Here is a 22,144-nt window from a genome sequence, read left to right on the forward strand (position 1 = left end):
AAAAATCATTAATTACAATATTACTTTTGTTGTCACAACATACTAATTTGAAATCCAACAATCCAATCACATCCTTGGATTCCTTTTTGTAATCATGGAGGAAATTAGTTTGGAAGATAGAATCACTGACATTCAGCAGCTGGAAATATTCCATTATTCAGATTTTTGTCGTAAGTCTGAATTTTGGGGAGAAAGGACACAAATACTGATTTGTGCGGAGCAGCAGAAAATGTATAGAACTAGTAGTGTAACTAATTACTGTTGGCAGGGAGTAATAACTAAAGTAATAATATTACTTTTGAAAAAATTAATGAACTTTTTTGAGTAACTATCCCAACACGTGTATAGTGTATATTATTTTAAATTATTTAAAAATAATTTAATACATTCTTGACACGCACCATTTTATTATATGAAACATATTTAGTTTGAATACAGTTTAAGTACATTCAAATCATTTCTACTATTGAAGTTTTGGAAGCTCAAATCCCCAAAATGTCAGGCGATGCAGCCGTTCGTACAAGTCAACACACTAAGAAATGTATTAAAAATCCTATTTTAATGGTAATAAGTTCAATAGTAAAATACCATTGCATGATTCTATGTTTGAAACCTTTCAAATAAACCAAATTTTACAAATACCAATCATTTTAAAGCTGTTTAGACAACTGAAAAACTTTAATCCAGCAGTTTGTATGTTATCAAATGTCAGGGTGGCATAACCTTACCATATTATTTTGAAGTCAACAGGTTGTAACCATTAACAGGATATTGCATCAACCAGACCCCAAGTGCCCTTTATGGCTGAGAGAAAAAGTTTGTAGATCTCTCTCAAATTGTGACAGAAATAGCTACTTTCAACTCATCGGTTGGCCGGTACCATGTCAGGTGGTACAACCAAGTTCACAATTTAAAATGTATACGTATGAACTTGTTAGCAAAGCCAAAACCTAACACAAGTGTCAAAGTGTTTAATTTGAAATGAGTTGCAAAAGTCAGTGGTGCAACTGCAGACTGTCACTGTGTGATCTGTAGTGGCAAACACATGTAGTGGGGTAACAAGTATTTCCTTGTGAAATGTAACAGAGCATGAAGTGGCTTCAAATGGGAATATTAAAGTAAAATACACAAATAAGTCATGGTTTTACTAAAGTGTAGTAAGTTGTGCTAGTCACATTCCACAACTGTCAGTGTTGCATAACCACAGTTACAACAAATAGTAGTCTGTATTATGATTGGAATTCATGCCTTTCAGTGTAAAGTTGATGTGTCCAAGGGTAAAGACAGAATATCTGAATATCCAAAACAATAAGCAAGAGCTTTATAGTCAAAACCTTTAATTCATTTGAATTTTTTTAATAATCCATACAAACTATATTGTGCTCTTCATATGGTAGCTGCATAGAGGTGCATGTGTTCAGATCAGAAGGTATGTTTTTCCAAGTAAACAACAGCAGTAAGACATTTTACAGTGTAATCAGTAATAAGGCTACGTTCACACTGCTCGCACAAGTAACACAAATCAGTTTTTTTGCTCATGTGTGACTCAGATCTGTTCTTTCATGACAGTGTGAACGGCACAAATCACATGGAATCTGATCTTTTCAATTCTGATTCAGGTCACTTTCATATGTGGTCCAAATCAGATACAGGTCGGATTTTTAGCAAAGTGATTCATGTAACTTTTATGTCACTCTAGATTGAAGAATGTGGGCCACACTTAACAAATAATGTCAACAGCCAAACAAAAGAAATCTGAACTGAGTTTTAAGGCTTGCAGTGTGAAAGTAGCCTTACACCTTGAAAATGAAGAGACACATCCCAGCATATTGAAAGCTTTTACAGTAAGTTCATCTTCCCTTAACTTCCTAAAACCAATAAATGCTGCCCTGAAGACACGTGCAGCGGTTCTGTTGTATGTAATGTATATCCCCGTCTGTGAAAATATAGCACGCTGTAATGAGTCTGAAGTACACTTTGGAGGTATTCAATTCTAAAAATTGTAATGGAGAAAAATAATCTTCATATAATTATACATATTCATACAGGTGAGTTCATACAAAAACAGAAATACATTTAGGCAACATCTGGCCACAAACTCACCAAAAGTTTGTTAAATTTGACCTTGTTTGGCACCTCAGCAAATCAGCTCTTTCGGCTGTAATGAAGAAATTAAAGGATAAGTGCAATATTAATTGTTGCTACACTCATGTTGACTCACTGTCAGAGCAGATATTTCACTTTGACAGCTAGTAAAAAACACATACAGTGATAACAATAATTGGGGAGAGGCAAAACAAACAACATGCATTAAGAGACAGCCCGTGGAGAGGGGCGTAGCAACAGGTACTGCTGCCCCCTTATAAAATGTGACAGGTAAGCTTGAGCGGTGCAATCACACACCTACAATAAATGATGTCCTTCCTTTTCTTCCTAATGGAAAACGCTTGATTGCTATTTTTTAAACATTAGGAATTCTATAACCTGAGCAAGTAACTGTAGGTGTACTAACATGTCCTTAATACCCAAAGTGCTCAATTGATCAACTACACTGTCCATCTTTAGATGCATGTGTCAGCATCGCTTACTGAGAATATACTTTTTAAAAATAGCGTGTAGTTTACATATGTGGGAAGAAATGGTACTCCATACTTTATGGGGATCACGGTTTTCTGAGCCAGTCTCCATGTTTAATATTTTTCGCAAGAACGTAAGCAGATTGTAGCCCTCAAACTGCATATCTTAATGTAGGTTTTAGAAATTATTATTACATTGAAGAGCTATTTAGGCTTCAAGAGAACACTGACACTTTTCTTCTTCTACTTTTATTCAACTTCATTTGTATTTCCTGTCTCCAAAAGATGACATTCGGCAGTAAACCCAAATCCAAGCTTTTTTTGTCCCTTTAAAACCCTGTGGTTACTTCACAATGCTACACCCGTGTCAAGTCAAAAGAGCAGTGTTTGGGATGTCGTTTTACAACATACCAATCCACTCCCTCCTCGGCTAAGACAGGTTAATGACTTAGCCTTCTCTTAAGAAGGACCAGTAAAGCAGCCTGTACTGGCCTTCCACTCAAGAATGAGTGGGACATAAGTTGCTATAAATGCTGCATCAACAGCTCTAGACTGGCTAGAGTAAGGTGTAAATAACCACAAACATACCGCACAATAATACTTCCAGCAATCAAACTCGTCTGTTCGTTAAGAACTAACAGGAGTTTCAAAGGTCAGTATGACCATAAGTTACCTGTATGTGTGCACTGTCACACTACGTTCATTTACGAGCACAATCATCCCGCTGGCTAACAAGTGTAAGCCAACAATTCAACAAGCCATAGGTGACTTTCCAACTGTCCGTCCAGTCCTCATATGTTTGCTATCGTTAACTTGGGGCCTGTCTGTTGCAGGACCATCAGTAGAGTCCTTTAAGGAGGCTATTGTGGGTGGGATAAGGCTGTCGAGTTCCTGCCTGTGCCCCGTTTCCAGAAGCCACTCATGGAACTTGACCTCCACCAGCTCCTGGAACTGCCGCTTCTGCTCCCTGGAGAACACAGACATGAGAAATCAGTTAGAACAGAAACAGTACAGAGGCGGGATGTGGATGAGATTAGTGTTAAAGCACTGTAATGTAGAAATCAATCTACGATGAGTTCCCTGTGCTGTCAGGGTCAGGTAGAGAGTAGAGCCCCCTCGAGCAAGTTTTCTGACACCAATGCCATCACTGAACTCCATAATATCTCTCCAGCTGAGCAGCTAACTCACATTCTAATTGATTTTTGGAATGGCTGTTCCATTCTAACTTTCCACTGATTAAAATAGCACACTGGACAATGGAACGGTAAAACTTATTTTCATACATGTAAGCATGGGATGATATGACAATATCACACGATTATCTTGGCCATAATAAGTGAGATTCACAATATTATCGTGATAATCATCAAAATATGCTTTAAATGCCCCAAAAACATACTGTAAACTTAAACTAGGTCCAAAATGAACTTGAATGTTCAAACTTTTACCAGCCGCTCGATATTTAACCATTGTTTTTTTGGCTGGTGAGCGAAGCAACCGGCCACTTTTTGCCCTGAAATGTCCTTATGTCGGTAGAAATGTCCTTCAGAGAAACCAAGAGAGTTGTACTCTTATAGTCTGGCTGCGTTCAGGCTGCAGGCACAAAATCACATGGAATCTGATTTTGTCAGTTCTGATTTGGTCCACTTTCACAATACGTAGGTTTTTTTTTTTTTTTTTTTTTACACAATTATCTGTTCTTCTACTTGAGTAAAGAATGTGTGCACTTGTCACCTCTTTATTTATTATGAATTATTAATAATGGTGTGAAGAGGGCCGGACTCACTTGTTCAGCCGGGCCTCCATCACAGTCTTCTGCCAGTTCTGAATCCTCTTCTGCTGGTCATCCAGTGCTGCCTGATACGCAGGAGGCAATCCCCCTGGCACCTCACACGTGTCCCCTTCCATCTGGAAAGGCACGAGCAGCGTGTGAAACTCAGCCGGGGGCAGCAGGCGGTAGCAGGCGGCGTCTGGGTTGGACGTCACGTTGAGGGAGGGGTTGACGAGGCCCTCGCTCCCCAGAAGCAAGGGTCGGTCCCAGGCATTGGGGACCACAGCCAGCCCCGCACTGGCCATATGATCCTCCATGGAGGGGTAGAACGTGTGGAAGGGCCCCAGTGTTATGTCTGTGTTTCCAGGTAGAAGCAAGGGGCGGGTGGGTGTCAAGGCGTGGATGGTGCAACATGAGGAGGCTCCAACAGCGACCCTGCCAGCCACGCACACCACCCGCACATTCTGACAGCTGTGGATGTGGATGCTGGTCTCAACAGGACCCAGGACCACTGTGCTGTCACGGCATTTGTCAACACTGACCGATCTGAAGGAGCATAAATGACAAAATCCATGACAGATGAACTGAGTCTACAGCACAGCTTATACTAATGGATGCTACCCTACCTGAGAGGTGAGAGAAGGTATATGAAGGCGTCTGAGCATCTGTGGATTTTGATGTTGGCACCGGTCAGTTTGTCTGAGGTTTTAGCCAGGGTCTGTTTGAAGACTTGCGACATCAGCACCATCTTACTGCCGGGTGGAGCCATGTGGGTGTTACGAGCTATTTTGGCTCTCTTCATGGCCCCCTCCACTGGAATGCAGAGAACAAGTAGTCAAATAAATGTAAACAGACAAAGTTGGAAACAGAACTGAACCACATTTGCATATTTATAGATTCCAGGATTTTTAATGAGGGAGAAGTAAAAGTAAATAACTTTAAGATTTTTTTGCAAAAATAAAAACATATCAGACACACATTATTGTCCCAAGCAGATTATTTGTATAAATGTCTTAATACATGTCTGAGGAGATCTTTAACACCCATACATCGCTGATAATTCCTCTGAGACAACGTCTCAAAATCACAGTACAGATTCATGATAAACTGCAATATACAACCTAATTCCAAAGCCAGTAGTGACTACAGACTACATTTAGTATGTTAAGGAAAAGCACCACAGATTTGATTCTGTTAGAGGTAGAAACACAACACTTGCTGTGGAAATGACATGACAAAATCAAAACTTTTGATTTCACATATTGATCATGCCTTAATTGGGTGGCAAACTTGATTTTCTTGTAAAAATGCAATCTAAAACAAATCTCAAAATTACGTTTAACATTCATTTGACATGTTAAATATCTGATCTACACTGGATCAAAGCATATATTATTGAAATTGAAGTTGTTCTGAATCCAATGGTGTGAGAATGTGATGTAACTCCTTACAGATTTTGAGATACACCCATTTATGTAACATACTATATTTTGTCACTTAAGGTTAAATGATGAAATTCCACTGTGGACATTAATGAGTTAAGGATACCTTGTTGAGCCCAGGCTAGTTTCTTGCCTGAGCGCAGGCAGGCGGTTATCCCAAAGGGGTTGAGTGTGAGGTTGTGGTGGAGACAGGACAGCAGCTTGTGCAAGGGGAAGGAGTGGCTGAGCGTGGAGTAGCCAGCTTGTGTCTGGAGTGGACCTTTGGTCAGCAGCCTGTGGACGGGCTGAACAGCCCTGCCTTGGCAAACCGAACCCTCCAGGAGCAGGCCCAAGCTCCGCACAGCCTCCAGGGATATCTGGCAAAACAAAGTGTAACATCTGCTACAATGCATCATAACATGTGAATGGTCATTTGTATTAAAGGTCGATTCAGTCAAAAAAATAAAAAAAAAAATATAAAAATCCAAGATCACATCAGCTAAACATACAGTAGCTATTCCATAGGCAAAGATCAAAAAGTAATATGTGTCATCACCCTAAAACAAGTTAAAAATCCTCAAACTAAATCCACTATTTGAATAAATTGTTTCTGAGTCATGGCGGTTATGTTCTAAAGCACAAATAAACATGGCCACAACTCTGCACAACCCTGTGAGAAGGAGTCAAATTCCTGAATTCTTGTTACCTACACAGCATTCAGTAGGTTGATTTAGAACTGTCAACATTTTGAACACAGCTTTAAACTATTTTTTACAGCCCTAGAAATGAAATGTGACACTTTAAGTGTGCTGACTGTCCACAGACCTGGCAATCTCTAAGGGCCTGTCCAGATTGTGACAGTTGACCTGGCTCCACCAGCAGCTCCAGAATCTCAGCTAGATGGCTTTGCACAAACGACAGGTGGGCCTGATCGTCCCAGTTCTGCTGAAGCAAACAGAAACAGCAGCAGAACTGTGAGCGGCACATCACAAAGGACGGAGCGATGAACATTTAAACTTAATAATGTAGATGCTTTGCACTGGGCAATAGGAAGTAATCAGAATAGAATATTGCAAAAAATAATGTTATCAGGCTGTATTTTGTCCTTCACAGGAACAAGGACCTTGTTCTGCGAGCTAGTCTTAGCCTCTCGGTCTGATGGAGAGGGGGAGCGAGTACGATGACTGGGCCACTCTTCACCAATCAGAGAGGTGCGCAGAGACACACGGTTCAGCTGCTGGATGTAGAGGAAGAGGAGGAACTGCAGTGTGTCCACAGACAACTGGAATGAACAGGAGAAAAAGAACAAGGGGTGAATATCAATGTCTAGTCAAATGTGAGAGCAGGGTTGCAGTAACATTAACCCCAGCCTGGGGCAAAACACAACAACAGAGCAGCACACCCTCATGAAAGAGTCAGACCTGACAGTTATCTGAGACGATGAGCTAGTATTACATTCTTAGGTAAACTGAGCCGTTTGCACACATATTCTTTAAATACATTTTACTCCATACTGTCTCTTTTTTTTTTTTTTACCTTGTTCCTTTGTTGGTCCAGCTCGCTTTTGGAAGAGCACTGGGAAAGACACTCTGCCCACTCCAGCCTCTCCTCTGGAGTGTGGCCTATGAGAAGGTCAAAGGTCTCGAAGTAGAGCCACGCAATGTCCTCTGGAAGCTGTAGCTTTCCACAGGCAATATGCCTCCACATGGGCCAGCCCAAGATGGGGAAGCAGCCATCCCGTGTTCTCACATAGATCGCCATCTTGCGAAGATAGTGCAGGCTGAGCTTGGAGGGGGGAGCCACCTATAATTGTATCGACTCCAAATTATTTTACAGCATTCACATCCACGGGAGAATATCTTTACATTAAATAGATGGGAAGAGTGTATTCACCTGCAGTGCACCCAGTAAGAAGGGTTCCATGCGCGGCCATATGCTCACACTGTCTGACTCCATGTCTAGAGAGAAAGGAAACATGTCGGACACATGATACACTGATACACAGTTCAACTGCAATTCAAATATGTGAAATTGAAATGAAGAATAAATCAATACTTTCTACTTTTAACTTTGCTTGTTTGACGTCCTACATCAATCGCGTCAGTAGATGTATCAAGGTGCAAAGACATCAGTTTCACTTTTACAGAGAAAAGGAAATACCATGAAACTTCAATTAAAAGCAGGATCCCAATTAAAGGCAGGTCTGCTTATCAGCCTGGTGTGGCTACCCATTTTGAAAAATGAAGGCACGTCTCAATTAGAGGACTGGTCTGGATTTCATAGAAGCTCTTTGGATGTATAAACCCCTTCAAAGCCCACCGGGTCGCCCGTTTAGGTAAGTTCTAAGCAGCTTAGTTCGCCTACACAAATATAAAATATTTTGTCAATATGGACATGCTACACATCGGTACATTGGTTAGATTCTCCACAATTTAATCATTCATTTCATTTTACAGAAACCATGACAAAATGATCACATTAAATATTTTTACAAGTTATATTAATATTGGTTTAAATAAACCATTAGATAGTATTTCCTATCTTTGCTGAACAAGAGTTTTGTGCAAAAGGAATTAAAGGCCTGTTCCAAATAAAGACAGGTTGTGTTCAATGACTGAAGCAAAATGAAAGCCCAGGATTTTAAAGCTGCAGTAGGTAATTTTTTGTCATATTCACTGAAACTTTCACTATATCCTGACAGTAGTACATGAGACAGATCATCTGTGATGATGTTAAACTTAGCATACTAAGTATTGCATTAAACCCAGCATTGCATTATAATGTTAAATGTTACATTTAGAGATGAACTGGGGGCGGGGGCAGTTGTAGTAAGGCTGACCATACAAGTGCACAACCATGATGATAACAAAAAGCTCATTGAAAATAAGCGTTTAACGTCGTGGCCAATATCTCCTGCAATGCCTCCATGACGCTTTGCTGCTGCCATGACAACCGGCAACCTGCTCGTGTCACCAACACCTGACTTGGCATCATAACATCAAGCTTGGCACGCTACCAGAGCGGACTCTGAGCTAAAACAGGTAGACAGCACACAAATATGCACAAAACTCACTGTGAAGGAATGTGAACGACAACAATGGCAGCCAGAGCAACCAGCGAGCTGCTGTTTATGCTCAAAAGTTAACTCCCCCAAAGTAGGACTCACCAGCCTAACGTTAGCTACCGTTAGCTAGCGAGGCTAGCGAGGTAAAGGCAGAGGGAGAGGGAGAGGGAGAGGGAGATAACCTTCTCTTACCTTCAGCCTTTGTCCTCCTGCAGACAACGCGATGTTCCGTCTCGATAGGTCCGGTCACTCATAAGTGAACGTACAGGTGAGACCGAGTCCTGAAGCGGTTCGCTGTGATTAGACGGAGAGTCTCTCCGGAACACAACTGTCGTTCTTCCTATTTGGCGCCCTCCTCTCCACCCAGACCTCAACTGACATCTGTTGCGCGCAGCTCGCGGGGGCGCGCTTCACCGTGCACTGAGGTACGTTTTCACTCAGTCATCAACTCTACTGTTTGTGCTGTCGTTGAATTCACGCATACATTTTAAACATTTTCAAGCAAACCAGTGCACAGTCAAGTAACGGGTGCTGTATTTGAAGGGAGAATAATTTAGCGATGTGTCGTTCGTGAACGAGTCGGCTCTTTGAGTCGGCTCCTTTAGGGCAGGAGTTGCATTCACTTTTTGTGAATTGCAAAGGTGCATTTCATTTATTTTATTGGCCTTTTAAAGGTATTTCAACAGGTACAAGTTGGTGGGTGAGCTATAATCTTTAAGATACAATCCCCATGGTGAATCAAGTCATTTTGAAGCAGAAAAAAAAACGTTCAGTGACAAGGTAGGAGCTGTAATCACTTTTTGGCAGTGAAGTTACACAAACAATTTAATTACTAATTACTATTACTCGTTACACTTAAAAAGTAATATTGTTACTTTAATTATTACTCCCTACCAAGAGTAATTTGTTTTATTACTTTTCGGCTACTTCCTACAAAAGTGGTAATTGTGCCCCTTCTCCACAGCTTAGGACAATAAATATACAGTTTTGTTTGTTAAAATCAAAGTAGTGCCGCTAAATGTGAGCATTTCCATCTTTCAAGCTATTTTCTTTTACAATTACAATAATCCAAGGGTCAGAAAATTAATTTACAGTGACAAAGGAACAGTTGTTATTACTTTCTGGCAAGTGAAAACTGCATTTCTTGGGTTTATAGGTATTTCTGGTAATAAGGAATGGACTGGTTATAATGCAGGGTCATATGGATAATTGTGAAAGAGATGAATTTATTTAACCCATGTAACCCATCCATAAATCATGTTAATTACAGCCTAGTTTTTAAATTTAAAGTGTCTCCTCTTTACACATTAATTTCATCCTCCCTGCAAACAATTTCATTTTTGTGGGATGTGTTTGAACCTTTTTGGGTTTTGTAATTTAGGACTCTTTTGAAGTCACAGTATTAAGACTAAGATTAAGATGTACTGTATTAATCCCGTATCTGAGAAATTATTTTTTTCACTCTTTTTTATTTTATACACACACAGGCTGAAATGCACACTCATGCACATGCAGGGCTTGTGGACATGCAAACATGGAGAGAGATGGTGGAGTGATGGGCCACGTTAGCAGCGCCCCATGAGCAGTTTTTGGGGTTAGGTGCCTCGCTCAAGGGCACCTCGGCAGTGCACAGGAGGTGAAACTAGCACCTCACCAGCTACCAGTCCACATCCCTAAACAAGCATATGAGATGCATCAAACATACAGGAAACCTCTATACCTACTGCTATTGCTCATGTAAATGTCATGCCGGATTAGTTACACTATAAACTGCAAATGCTTCTTTGGCCATCATTTTGATTCCTCGGTTAATACCACAGACATAAAGTTATGTGTTTATGCACGTTATGACTGTTTGTTCCAGATAAAAGCAGTTGATGTATTGGAGCTGCAGCTTTAACAGGCTGTGCATGCTCCTGCAGGCAGGAATAATTTTTTGACTGAAAATCCCTTTTTGGCATGACACTTGGTCCCGTTTGTGAACTGATTTTTTTTTTCTTCTGATCTTTAAAAAATAAATTAATCTAGAATTAAAGCTGCAGTAGGTAACTTTTATAGAAAAACATTTTTTTTTATATTTGCTGAAACTTTAACTATATCCTGACAGTAAAACATGAGACAGATAATTTGTGAAAAAATCAGGTTCCTCTGGTGATGTATGTGTATACATACCAATAGGTCAAAACACTGCTGAATTTGGCTGAATTTTAAGCCAGCGGTGGAACTAAATGAAGAGTCGTTTAAGAGCCTAAAGCAGCAGTAACCAACCTGGGCGTCGGGACTCCCACCAGGAGATGCCAGAGCTTCACAGTGGGTTGCGAGGCCTTACTGATTTTAACAAGTGTAAGGAAGCATAAAAAATACACATTCTAGGTCCATATCTCAGCATTATTATATTGTATGAAGGAAACTAAATGAAATTGTTTGCTTAGATAGTATTTATGATTGACACAATACAGTCAGAGAATTGTATGAAAAGTTCCTAAAACTATAAGAAAACATACTTTAGTTTAATATTAACTGGAAATAATCTGCTCAAAATTCAGCCAAATCTCTTGTTTTACACAAACGTCCTGCAGTGTTTGAGTTCATTGTACAGTCCATCAGTTGTTCTGTATTGTTAATATCCATAAAATATGTCACTTAGTCAGGGGTTGTCAGTTGACTCAGTGACAGAAAAAAAGCTATCCCTTAAGAAAAAAGGTTGGGAACCACTGCCCCAAAGATCCGGCTCTTATTGCCGGGCTGAGTGAAAAGATGTGGCTCACTGAAAAGTGCCGGACTTCCCATCACTAGAATGATGAATGTGTCTTTAATGGTGGGCGGAGTTTTGACCGAGAGGCGGATTTGCCGACGTCCAGTGGGTGGGCTCTCTCTGACAGGAGGAAGAAGCCTTGTGACTGGCAGCGGGATCCAACCTTCAAAAGCCGGCTGTTCGTTTTCTACTTCTTTTACAAACACTGGGATCTATGGCTCACAAAGGGATGAATCTGTGCAATGTATGCTGCCTGCTCCTGTACATGATCTCGGCGGTGCTTGCGGGGTGAGTCGGCTGTGCTGTGATCGGCGGTGAAACAGCATCGCCAGGTGGTACACATGTTTCACTGTGATTGGTCCAGACCGGCTCTACATGTGTGGAGAGGACTGGAGCAGGCTGACACACGGAGCTAACTTGCTAATAAGTGTGTCCTTGTGTTTTCTCCTATCTAACGTTAGCTGAGCATTTACACTCAGCGGCTACCACTTAGCATCGTAACTGCCTGTTTTAGTCCACTAGCTAGCTTGGTTAGCTAGGAGCTAGCCTTCATAGCAGGGAAACTAAACCGGCTTCCTTCTCAGTGACTGCAGCTGGCTGGCTGTTTATCTGAGTAATTCAGTCTGTAAAGGTAACAGCAGTGTTATCTAGCTACAGCTCCTCTTGTGTCTCTGTGTGTCTCTGTGTGTCTCTGTGTGTCTCTGTGTCACCCCTAACCGCCGGTACTTCCCTCTCTCCCGTAGGCGAGATTTTTATAAGATCTTGGGGGTGACCAAGAGTGCATCAATCAGGGACATCAAGAAGGCCTACAGAAAGCTGGCTCTCCAGTTACACCCCGACAGAAACCCGGACGACCCCAAAGCTCAAGACAAATTCGCAGACTTGGGGGCAGCTTATGAGGTCAGTGTTTTACCGTTGCTGTGTGCTTGATGCCATGTGATAGCTGAAGAGAGACACAGTTAGCTTATTTGGACTGTAAAGATAGTTCTGCTCCTGTAACTGTCAGTAGTGTTTTGTAGATTTTGTATGGGAATGTGTAATTGTGTGCGGAAGCGCCTGGGGAGCCGATACAAAAGTCTTTTGTAAGCTAGCTATTTGGTTGTTGTTGGAAACTGTACGCTCACTGTGATTGGTCGACTGTACCGTGTGGCTGCATTTCATTGGCTGTTGGTTAGCACAGCTGGCATTGAGGAAGAACAGACGTGGATAGGTGGGAGGGGATTCAGATAAACTCAGCAGGTGTTTCCGGATCACATTTTCACATTTGCAGTTCTGTGATTAAAGATAGAGGGAGTGGATGTATTCTGTATGCAAACACTACTGCTCTTGTAACTATTCTAATATTTATGGAACATATGGAAATATTTTGACTCAGTGGCTCAAAATAAATAATAAATATTTTGAGATGCTAAGTCAGTATTTTGAGAAAGTTTCTAATTATAATGACGTAACACAATCCTTTTTGTTTATCACCTTGGCAGGAATGGGCTTGCATAAATGTTCTGTTTTGTATTGTTGTTGTATTGGATTACATTGTATTGTGTTACTGGTTCCACATCTGTTTGTGAATAAAACAATGTAGAATTAGTTCGCTCTGTGACTGACAGGCTGTTTATTTCTAGGTTCTCTCAGATGAGGAGAAAAGGAAACAGTACGACGCTTACGGGGAAGATGGACTCAAAGAGGGTCACCATGGCTCACACAACGATATCTTCTCCAGGTTGGTTTCATGGGCTCAGATGATTTTATACAGGACAAAAAAACAATGAGATACTTAATGTAAGGTCAACTTAAAGGGATGCTGCTCCTAAAAGACAAAAAAAAAACCCTCACCTGACCGGTACTGTCCAGCTATGCAGATAATTTGAGAGATCCTTGTCTGAGATGTCATTCTCCACCTATATAAAATTGAGGTGAATAGAATTTTGTGTGTGGTGCTCACAGCCTTGAAAAACTGTTGACATTGTGTTCTGTGGATTATGGAGTACTGGGTCACACTGACTCCTGATTCAGAAAACCAATGTTCCTGTTCAGTTGTTTTTAAATGTGAGTCATCAATCCTTTGAGCAAGACAAACTAAGTTCCATCCCACCTCTATTGTATCGGCTTGGTAGAGAACCAAAATTAATTTCGACAAATGAAACCAAAACTAAATAGATCTAGATCAGGATAAAGCTAGACACCCTTTGTGATAACAGATTTTGTTGCAGTTTGGGTTTTTGTTTGTTGGGGGTTGTTTTGTAATTAGGGAGAACCAACCCTTCAGGGAAATTGCTCTACATGATTACGATTGTTTTTGGACAGCGTTCCCACGCATCCTGTAAAACTTGGAAAATGAAAGGGTTTGTTTTTTAGTCATGGTGAGACCTGGAAATTGATTTAAATTACAGATATCCTCAAAATAATCTATGCTGTCCTGGAAATTAGGTTTTTGTATTTTAGCCCAGGTCGTCTATGTAAACCTAGGTGCATATTCTGTTTGATACCCGACAGTTTGTAGAATAGGAAGCGCTGTGTGACATTTAACACAAAGTGTGTTTCCCAGACGTGAAGTGGAAAAAATTCTACTTGTGTCGCACTGCCACTTATGGACTGCGGCCAAATAATGGTTACGGTTAGAGGGAAACTGCTCCAGAAGTGCTCCACTGAGACCGCAGTGGAACAATGGGCTACAAACATGCTCCAACAAACAAGGATATTAAATGAACTGGCATTCAGTTGTGGCCAGATGTTTTAAGAAATAGATTCTAAGTCAAATCACAGATGAAACTGTGTTATTACCCATATGTGTACTTCTAAAAGAAAGTCTACTCATGCTACTCCTCCTCTTCCTCCGTAGCTTCTTTGGTGACTTTGGGTTCATGTTTGGAGGCAACCGGCAGCAACAGGACAGGAACATCCCCAGAGGAAATGACATTGTACTAGACCTGGAGGTCACACTTGAAGAGGTGTACTCTGGGAACTTTGTTGAGGTGCGGAGTAAAGCCTACGCTCATGATCCTGATTTTAAAGTTTGTAACACAAAGTGGAAATGGCAGTTTTTTTTAAAATAATCTTTTCTAAAATGGCTTTGTCTCACAGGTTGTACGTAACAAACCTGTAGCCAAAGAAGCCCCCGGTAAGAGGAAGTGTAACTGCAGGCAGGAGATGAGGACAACGCAGCTCGGACCTGGCCGCTTCCAGATGACTCAGGAGATGGTGTGTGATGAGTGTCCTAATGTAAAGTAAGTCCCTGCTTGTGGTAAAACTCTTATTGCCCTTAGTGTCCTCAATAATGCTGGGAGCATTGCTGATCATAGCAACTGATTTTTTTTAATACCCCAAATTTAACCCAGAATCTCCATCCTAGGAGAGCGATCCGTCCTGGAGAATCTACATTACTTGATTTCAAGGGTCCTCTTACTTCCCAGAAACTGAGATCTAGTGCTGCAGATCTCAAGTCCCTGTGTGTGTGTGTGTGTGTGTGTGTGTGTGTGTGTGTGTGTGTGTGTGTGTGTGTGTGTGTGTGTGTGTGTGTGTGTGTGTGTGTGTGTGTGTGTGTGTGTGTGTGTGTGTGTGTGTGTGTATATGTCTAGTGTATATTGCTTCTCTTTTCAACTACGGCTGCTCGTTAATTGGTGGTGCATCATGGTGCCGCCAGTGCTGGTGCTCTGTTTGTTCATGCTGACCAAAACGTTGGGACTTTATGGAATGAGATTGGGCTAACAAGCTAACTAATGATTTATGTAGATTAGCTAGCTAGTTAGCTACTGTTTTGCAAACATTAGCTAGCTAACTTGTTACCATATATATGTGTGTGTGGCTTTTGTCTTTTCAACATAGAGAGCCTAGCACATAGCATGTCTTAAGTACAGGGAAGGAGAGGGTTACCCAGGCTTGCTCAGTTGTTATTGGAGCACAGACCAAAAATGGGCGGGACTTAGGAAGGGTCAATTCAACAGCACCACAAACTGCAGCCTCCAAAAAGACCATACAGTTAAATCAACACCTCTCTAAAACAGCAAAAACTGAACTTTCAGAGTTGTAGTAACACTCATGAAAGAAGTTGTACAAACCTAATATCACAACATGTTTTCCATTATGTGTTGTTAACTACAGGCTGGTAAATGAAGAGAGGACCTTGGAGGTTGAAATCGAACAGGGAGTGAGAGATGAAATGGAGTACCCTTTCATTGGAGAAGGTAAATCTAGATAAAACTTAAAATAAATCTTTTTTTTCTTCTTTCTTTCTTATATTACCTGCTGCTAACATCTTATATGTGACCACAGGGGAACCTCACATCGATGGAGAACCTGGAGATCTACGTTTCCGCATCAAAGTGTTGAAGTATGAATAAGATTTACTCACTGTGACTTGTACTTTCTTGTGCTACAAAACAATATTAAATTAGTGACATACAGTAACATGATGTGGGGCTGCTTTTCTTTGTAGACATCCTGTGTTTGAACGCAGAGGAGATGACCTGTACACCAACGTCACAATATCCCTGGTGGAGGCACTGGTCGGCTTTGAGATGGACATTGTACATCTGGACGGACACAAGGTTCTGTACATGCTTGGTATTTTTACAGAACTGCATTTGTTATCCACTGTGACTCTTTTAGAACTCTGACTATTAAAAGTTGGTAAAGAGCCATAGTATGAGGAGCTCTGGGTTAACTGTGGCAGTCATATTGAACGGTTGGGTCTGTCTCTGCCTGACAGGTCCATATAGTGAGAGATAAGGTCACTAAGCCCAGTGCTCGAATGTGGAAGAAAGGAGAGGGTCTGCCAAACTTTGACAACATCAACATCCGAGGTTCCCTCATCATCACCTTCGATGTGGAGTTTCCTCAGACACAGCTCGACGACCAGCAGAAAGATGGTGAGAATGAAGTGTTCAAAGGACAGAACACCCCAAAACAGCCCCTGTTTTTCCTCTTCCCTATAGTGCTATTTTCTCCTCCATCTAGATTGTTCTGGTGTGGGTGGCTGTGCTTTATTGGCCTTCTCTTTAAGATAATGGAATCAGATGGCTACTGGTTACTCAAGATAATCCACAGACCTTGTTGTGAGCAGTTTCATGTAGGAACTGTTTTCTTTCTATGTAATGGTAAATGGACCTGTACTTGTATAGCGACTTTCTAGTCTTCCGACCACTCAAAGCGCTTTTACTCTACGGGCCACATTCACCCTTTCACACACATTCACAAACAGAAACCAACGCATTCATACACATTCATGCACATCATCGGGATTAATTCGTGGTTCAGTATCTTGCTCAAATATACTTTTTGTGGCGGGAGGAGCCGGGGATCTAACCAACAACCTTCCGATTAGTGGACGACCCGCTCTTCCTCTGAGCTATAGCCACACTGAAGGAAGTGTGTATCTAAATGCACAAATCCTTCTGCAGGGTGATACTGTTGGTGGGTGTAGTTCGGTAATAAGAAAATAATTCCTACGTGAAACTGCTCTCTGAACTGTCTCTTTAAGGACCGCATTTGAGAAAGTTTGCAGTTCCTTAATGACCAGTTATTTTACTTCACAGCTTATCTTAAAGAGAAAATCCCAACAGTTTGAAAGACATCGGCATTAACCAGGCAGATGCTATTGCAGTATTTAAAATGTAGGACTAATAGTTGTGATAACTAAGTGTTACTCACTTAAATAAATTAGTTAGCATCTGTTTTTAAAGTCGCTCATTTAAATACTTTGAAGTAGTTTGCCAGAAAGAAATGCTAAAAAAAAGATGTAGATTCTAACTTCTCTAATGTGAGAATTTACTCATTTTCTCTGACTTTGAATCTTTTGGGGGTTTTTAAATGTTCAGACAAATGGAGAAAATGTCTGTTTTTTACTGAAGTTTAACAGACTAAATAATTGATGAGACATACCCTCATAACAATAAGGTCATTAAGTCCAGGTGAAATAAAAAAGGTCATTTTAGCCCCTTAAGATTGTATTCTCAGTCATATTGTACCCCTGTTTAACAATGTATGCCAAAGAATTTACAAAAAACTCTATCGTTGTATATTTATATCAAAATCAATTTCAATCAATCAAAATCAGTGAATCCGTATTAGCCTACAGTCTCACTTTGATACCTCTTGTTTTAATGTCTTTCTCTGTCATCTGTGATGTGAAAACATCCAATTTCCACACAGTCTGTGTGTCCTGCTCATAGTTCACAGTTAGAGCTTTGTGGTCATTTTGAGGCTCGGTTTATGTGTATTAATGCAGCAGTCACCATTACGGAGGAGTTCTCCTCCTCCTGCACGCTCTGAACACTCTGAACCAACCATTCCAACATGTGAGAACACGTCTGACTCCTGCTGTGTGCTACGTGTGTAGAGGGACACATTTGGACAATGTCCCAACCTGATTTTGAGGTTGTTCGAAGTTCATATGTGAAAATAGTTTCACTTTTCGATGAGTCGGGGCGGAGCTGCAGCCGCCATTGTTAACACGTGGTAGTTCTTCTGTGCTGGTCGGCGTTTTTCTTCCTGTGACATTTAATGGCAGACTAGAATGTCCTTGGTATCGAAATATTGTTTCTTGTGACATCCCTACTTATATGATATTTGAAAATGTATATTTTTTAATTTGCTATGTTGCTGTTGTTAACAGTTGTTGTTCTGTCGTTGCAGGTATTCTGAGTCTCCTGAAGCAGGGCTCTGTGCAGAAGGTTTACAATGGGCTACAAGGATACTAACACACTGATGGACACAGCCTGGACTGAGTTATCTGCCACACACACACACGCACGCACACACACATCTTCAATCAACGGGAGGGTGCTCTGTAATTCTGGCCAGGGTGTATTTATTATTTTCAGACTGTTCTCAGGATGGCTTGAATCCAATTAGTTTTTATTGTTCTACGTTTTGACAGCAGATGTTTGATTTGAAGTGTATAAAACGGAAAGGATGCCATGTCTTTTGTTGTATGTTTTTTGTCCCTGCATTATGTTGTAATAAGCCTTTGGTTATTTTAAAATTCACCTATTTCTACTCAGTGTCTGTCTACTAATGTGTGGACCACTGTACCTCTCTGGAGACACTCATTCACTACATCTGCTGATGGTGCAGTAGCTCATCTACTGACAAACTGGACATCTGAAGAAGAAAATCCCCTACCAACTTTTGATCAACTCTCAGCCTGTGAGACCACCTGCTATTTTTATTAGTTTTCTGAATGTAACAGCTCCAACCTGTTGACTGATGAAACTGGTTTTTTTTGCTCTGGTCAGACTCCTGTTCAATAATACTTTGTAAATAGGGAAGAACAAAGCTCATCTGTTTGTTGTGTTTTAGTTTTCCTAATTTATGTTGCCTCTTACTTGTCTGTTTGCATTTGACACATTGTGACAGGAGCGCTGTGGGCACATTGCACAGCCCCCAGGTTCACTGTGACAAGAGTTGACCTCTTGGGTGAAACAGTGAAGTTTTATTGTTTTGGAGGAGTGGGGGGCAGTTTATACATCCTCCGCACCACTGTAGAAAAGATTTAGTTTCACACACCTTTGACACTCAAAGGGACTTCAGACAGCATCCCTCTTGCTGTTCCCGACTGGCGAAACTTTTTTCTTTTTTTATTTCCCCCATGTGTCTGTTTTTACAGTCGACTGCAAACGCTGCCTCCCAATTTTATGAGTATCATGGCCTTAAATGTGAATTATTTGGCCATTTTTACTGAGTGCGCCAGGGGTTAATGTACTTTTGACTGACTCTTAATAAAGATTTCTACAAATTCTGATGGCATGTCATACCCCAAATTTGCCAGCAGATGGCATCCGAGTCTAGTTAATGGCCATTAGTAAAACCTGACCTCCAGGGAGTGATGCAGCTGTTGGGTGAACAATTCTACCCCGAGATAAGCCTGTCAGGTTGCGATCAGGGGCATCTTAAAAAGTCAACAATCATTTAATTTAAAATGTTTTAAATTTAAAAACACATTTTAGGCCTTAAAAATGTCTTAAATAGGAATTTAACAGGTCTTAAAAATGTATTTGATTGAAGTTCTAATTGTGTAAAGTTGCATTTTCTGTCTGAATTTTAAATTTTTTATTGATCATACTGTAACAACTACAAGACCGAACTGACATGGAGCCAATACCAGATCCTTTGCACTTTTTTTGCCTGTATGGATGTAAAATAGGTCTTAAATTGCTCTCAGTATGGTCTTAAAAAGTCTTCAATTTAGCCCGTAGACACCTGCAGGAACCTGGATGTAGCCGTGCAGAAAGGGCTCCCTGAAATGTTGATCTAAGAGCTAAATATTCCCTCAAACATTTGAAATTACTGAATGACAGTTGTTGTCTTTGATCTGTCAACAGTTTGGGGGAATTGATTTGCTGCTGATATGAATATCAGTCCATATGCTGTTGTAATGTTGTACCAATGGCTCTGCAAAGGCTATGGATTGGATTAGTATAAACAAACAATTTGAATTTGTCATTTATATATATATATATATATAGTGCTTGTCAAGTGAAACACATGAAGGAAACACACAAGAATACATTCCCCATAGTTTGTAATAGGAAAGGAAATAAGGCATCTTGTGATATCTGTGATTGAGTTTAAAACCTGTGTGTGTGAGCTCTTGTACTTCATGTTTATGAGAACTAATTTTATATTTAGACCTGCAAATTGACAGAACATTTTTAGGGAAGTACATCTCATAAGGGTTAAGACAGTATCATGTGCTGACCCCAACAGCCTTTAACTTGAATTGATGTGTTTAGCCATTTGGGGGCAGTGCAGCATGGTGGAAACACAACATTGACAGATTATCACTGTATAGAGCTTAAGTTAACCGCCTGCTTACACATCCAGAAGACACAGAGCATTAAAATCATTCATTTCGGGCTGTGTCTCTGCCACATGCTGGTTATAGGTCAGATTAAATATCTGTCTCTCTAAAGCAGTGGGTATATCAGAGCTGCAAATGCTGCCTGGGGATTAAAAGCTGCAAAGTTGTGGGCCATAAAACTAAAAACAATGAGGTGAAAAACACTCCACAGAGGGGAAATTCCAAGTGGTACCATAATTCTCTGTGGCTTTGTTACCACAGGTGAACCATTTCACATTCCATTTCTCTTTTTCAGCAAAAAGAAATCTCTAATAAACCCACTATACACTACCTGCGCAGCACTGAACTGCAGACGGACACAGTTAGCGGTAAACATAGTGATTAATGCAGCCTCCAGTCAGAAACCAGTGTTTGTCCTTGTTCCTACAGTGTGCTGTTTGAATGCTGTCTGTGCAGAGTTTGACACTAGAAGGATGTTTTCACATTCATCTGCTGAAAGTGGAAAGTTTCTCTGTGCTCATTGAAAATCTGATTTTATGCCTACAAACACAATTTGTGACATGACAGTTTTTAATTAACAAACAGCAGGTAAACACACACAGGACATGAACAGACAATGGCAGGGGACACCGACAGAAAGCACGTATAACATAACAATGTTGTACCAGGTAAATACATTTAAAGTTTGCATAGCTTTCTTATGTTTAGATTGAGAACATTTTGGTTAATCAGTGTAAGTAGGATCAAATTGATGATGTAGTATTGATTTCTTTTGGCAGAAGAGTAAGAAACAATCTTCATAAGAAAAGCAATTCATTATTTTAAAAGTCACTTCCTTGACCACATTTAAAACAAAATATTTAGAAGGTAAACTTTGAATTAAAATTTGAAGCCACCAGTGCACATCCACTGAGAATGGACTTTACAGTGAAGTAGGAGACATCTTGTGTCCAGCAGGAAAACTTAAGAAACCAACAACATTTGTATATTCAGAGATTCTGGAAGGTTTAATGAGGCAGAAGGAGGAGATTACTGTTAAAGGATTTTAATGTGAAAGTTATACATGGTGGCGCTGTCTAAAACTAACTGTGTTTTTCTTTGTCCTGTGGCCTAAATTTGTTTTAGAGATGTTCTGCTGCTAACTAACAGACAAACCAAAAACATAGCCTCCTTCGCATTAGCAATAATCTAGTACTGAAAAGATTAGTCGATTAATGGCAGCAACTGACTATTCATTTATTAATCAGTCATCAATCTAGCAAAAACAATGACGCTCAGACTAAATTGCTTTTTTGTTTAACTTCATTCATTCATTCTGTATTTCTCAACAAATCTGAGGTGTTGCTGGTGATTCAGGGGTCTTGAACTCATTTAGACATTTTATAGACAGTTATTCGAAAGAATGATTGAGAGAGTAATCATAATGAAAAATGTATTATTATGTCTTAAGATTTGCATATTCACAGATTCTGACATTTTTAATGAGGTAGGAGTAGATGACACCAAGCAGATTACCTGTAGCCTGTATATATCTTAACACGTGTGTGGAGGGGGTCTTTCAGGTTAGGAGCAAGAGAATGCTTTATATCAATGATGGCTGTGTAACGTATCCTGACCCTATGTGTGACCCCTCAGTGGTATTAGTCTGTTTTACTGTAACATCTGTCATCTGAACACAAGTAACTCAGTTTCACAGACTCACTACTACTCTATCCTTGGCCCCAACACACACACACACACAACCCACACCTTGTGGGTGG

General features: G+C 40.5%; 2 protein-coding genes across 3 annotated transcripts; one reads left to right on the top strand and one right to left on the bottom strand.

Annotated features, from left to right (window-relative positions):
- Positions 1–1,320: 1,320 nt before the first annotated feature.
- tbccd1 (TBCC domain containing 1) lies at positions 1,321–9,239 on the bottom strand. Of its 2 annotated transcripts, none has more exons than XM_051403288.1 (9): positions 9,025–9,239; positions 7,662–7,726; positions 7,305–7,586; positions 6,892–7,050; positions 6,594–6,710; positions 5,896–6,145; positions 4,974–5,160; positions 4,363–4,893; positions 1,321–3,543 (listed from the first exon to the last, which is right to left on the bottom strand). In XM_051403288.1, exons 3-9 carry the CDS (start codon positions 7,527–7,529, stop codon positions 3,327–3,329), a joined length of 1,686 nt encoding a protein of 561 aa, XP_051259248.1. In that variant the 5' UTR covers positions 7,530–7,586; positions 7,662–7,726; positions 9,025–9,239; the 3' UTR covers positions 1,321–3,326. The 2 variants fall into 2 exon arrangements, with proteins under 2 accessions (XP_051259248.1, XP_051259247.1); XM_051403287.1 differs by having other exon boundaries at positions 7,305–7,571; positions 9,025–9,238.
- Positions 9,240–11,681: 2,442 nt separating this feature from the next.
- Positions 11,682–19,325, top strand: dnajb11 (DnaJ heat shock protein family (Hsp40) member B11). Its single transcript, XM_051403324.1, has 10 exons — positions 11,682–11,875; positions 12,331–12,487; positions 13,210–13,307; positions 14,427–14,559; positions 14,669–14,811; positions 15,686–15,768; positions 15,857–15,914; positions 16,020–16,131; positions 16,293–16,452; positions 18,218–19,325. The coding sequence occupies exons 1-10, from the start codon at positions 11,802–11,804 to the stop codon at positions 18,280–18,282; spliced, it is 1,083 nt and encodes a 360-aa protein (XP_051259284.1). The 5' UTR covers positions 11,682–11,801; the 3' UTR covers positions 18,283–19,325.
- Positions 19,326–22,144: the final 2,819 nt, after the last annotated feature.

Source organism: Dicentrarchus labrax, unplaced genomic scaffold (genome assembly GCF_905237075.1).
Source record: "Dicentrarchus labrax unplaced genomic scaffold, dlabrax2021, whole genome shotgun sequence".
NCBI classification, from domain to species: Eukaryota; Metazoa; Chordata; class Actinopteri; family Moronidae; genus Dicentrarchus; species Dicentrarchus labrax.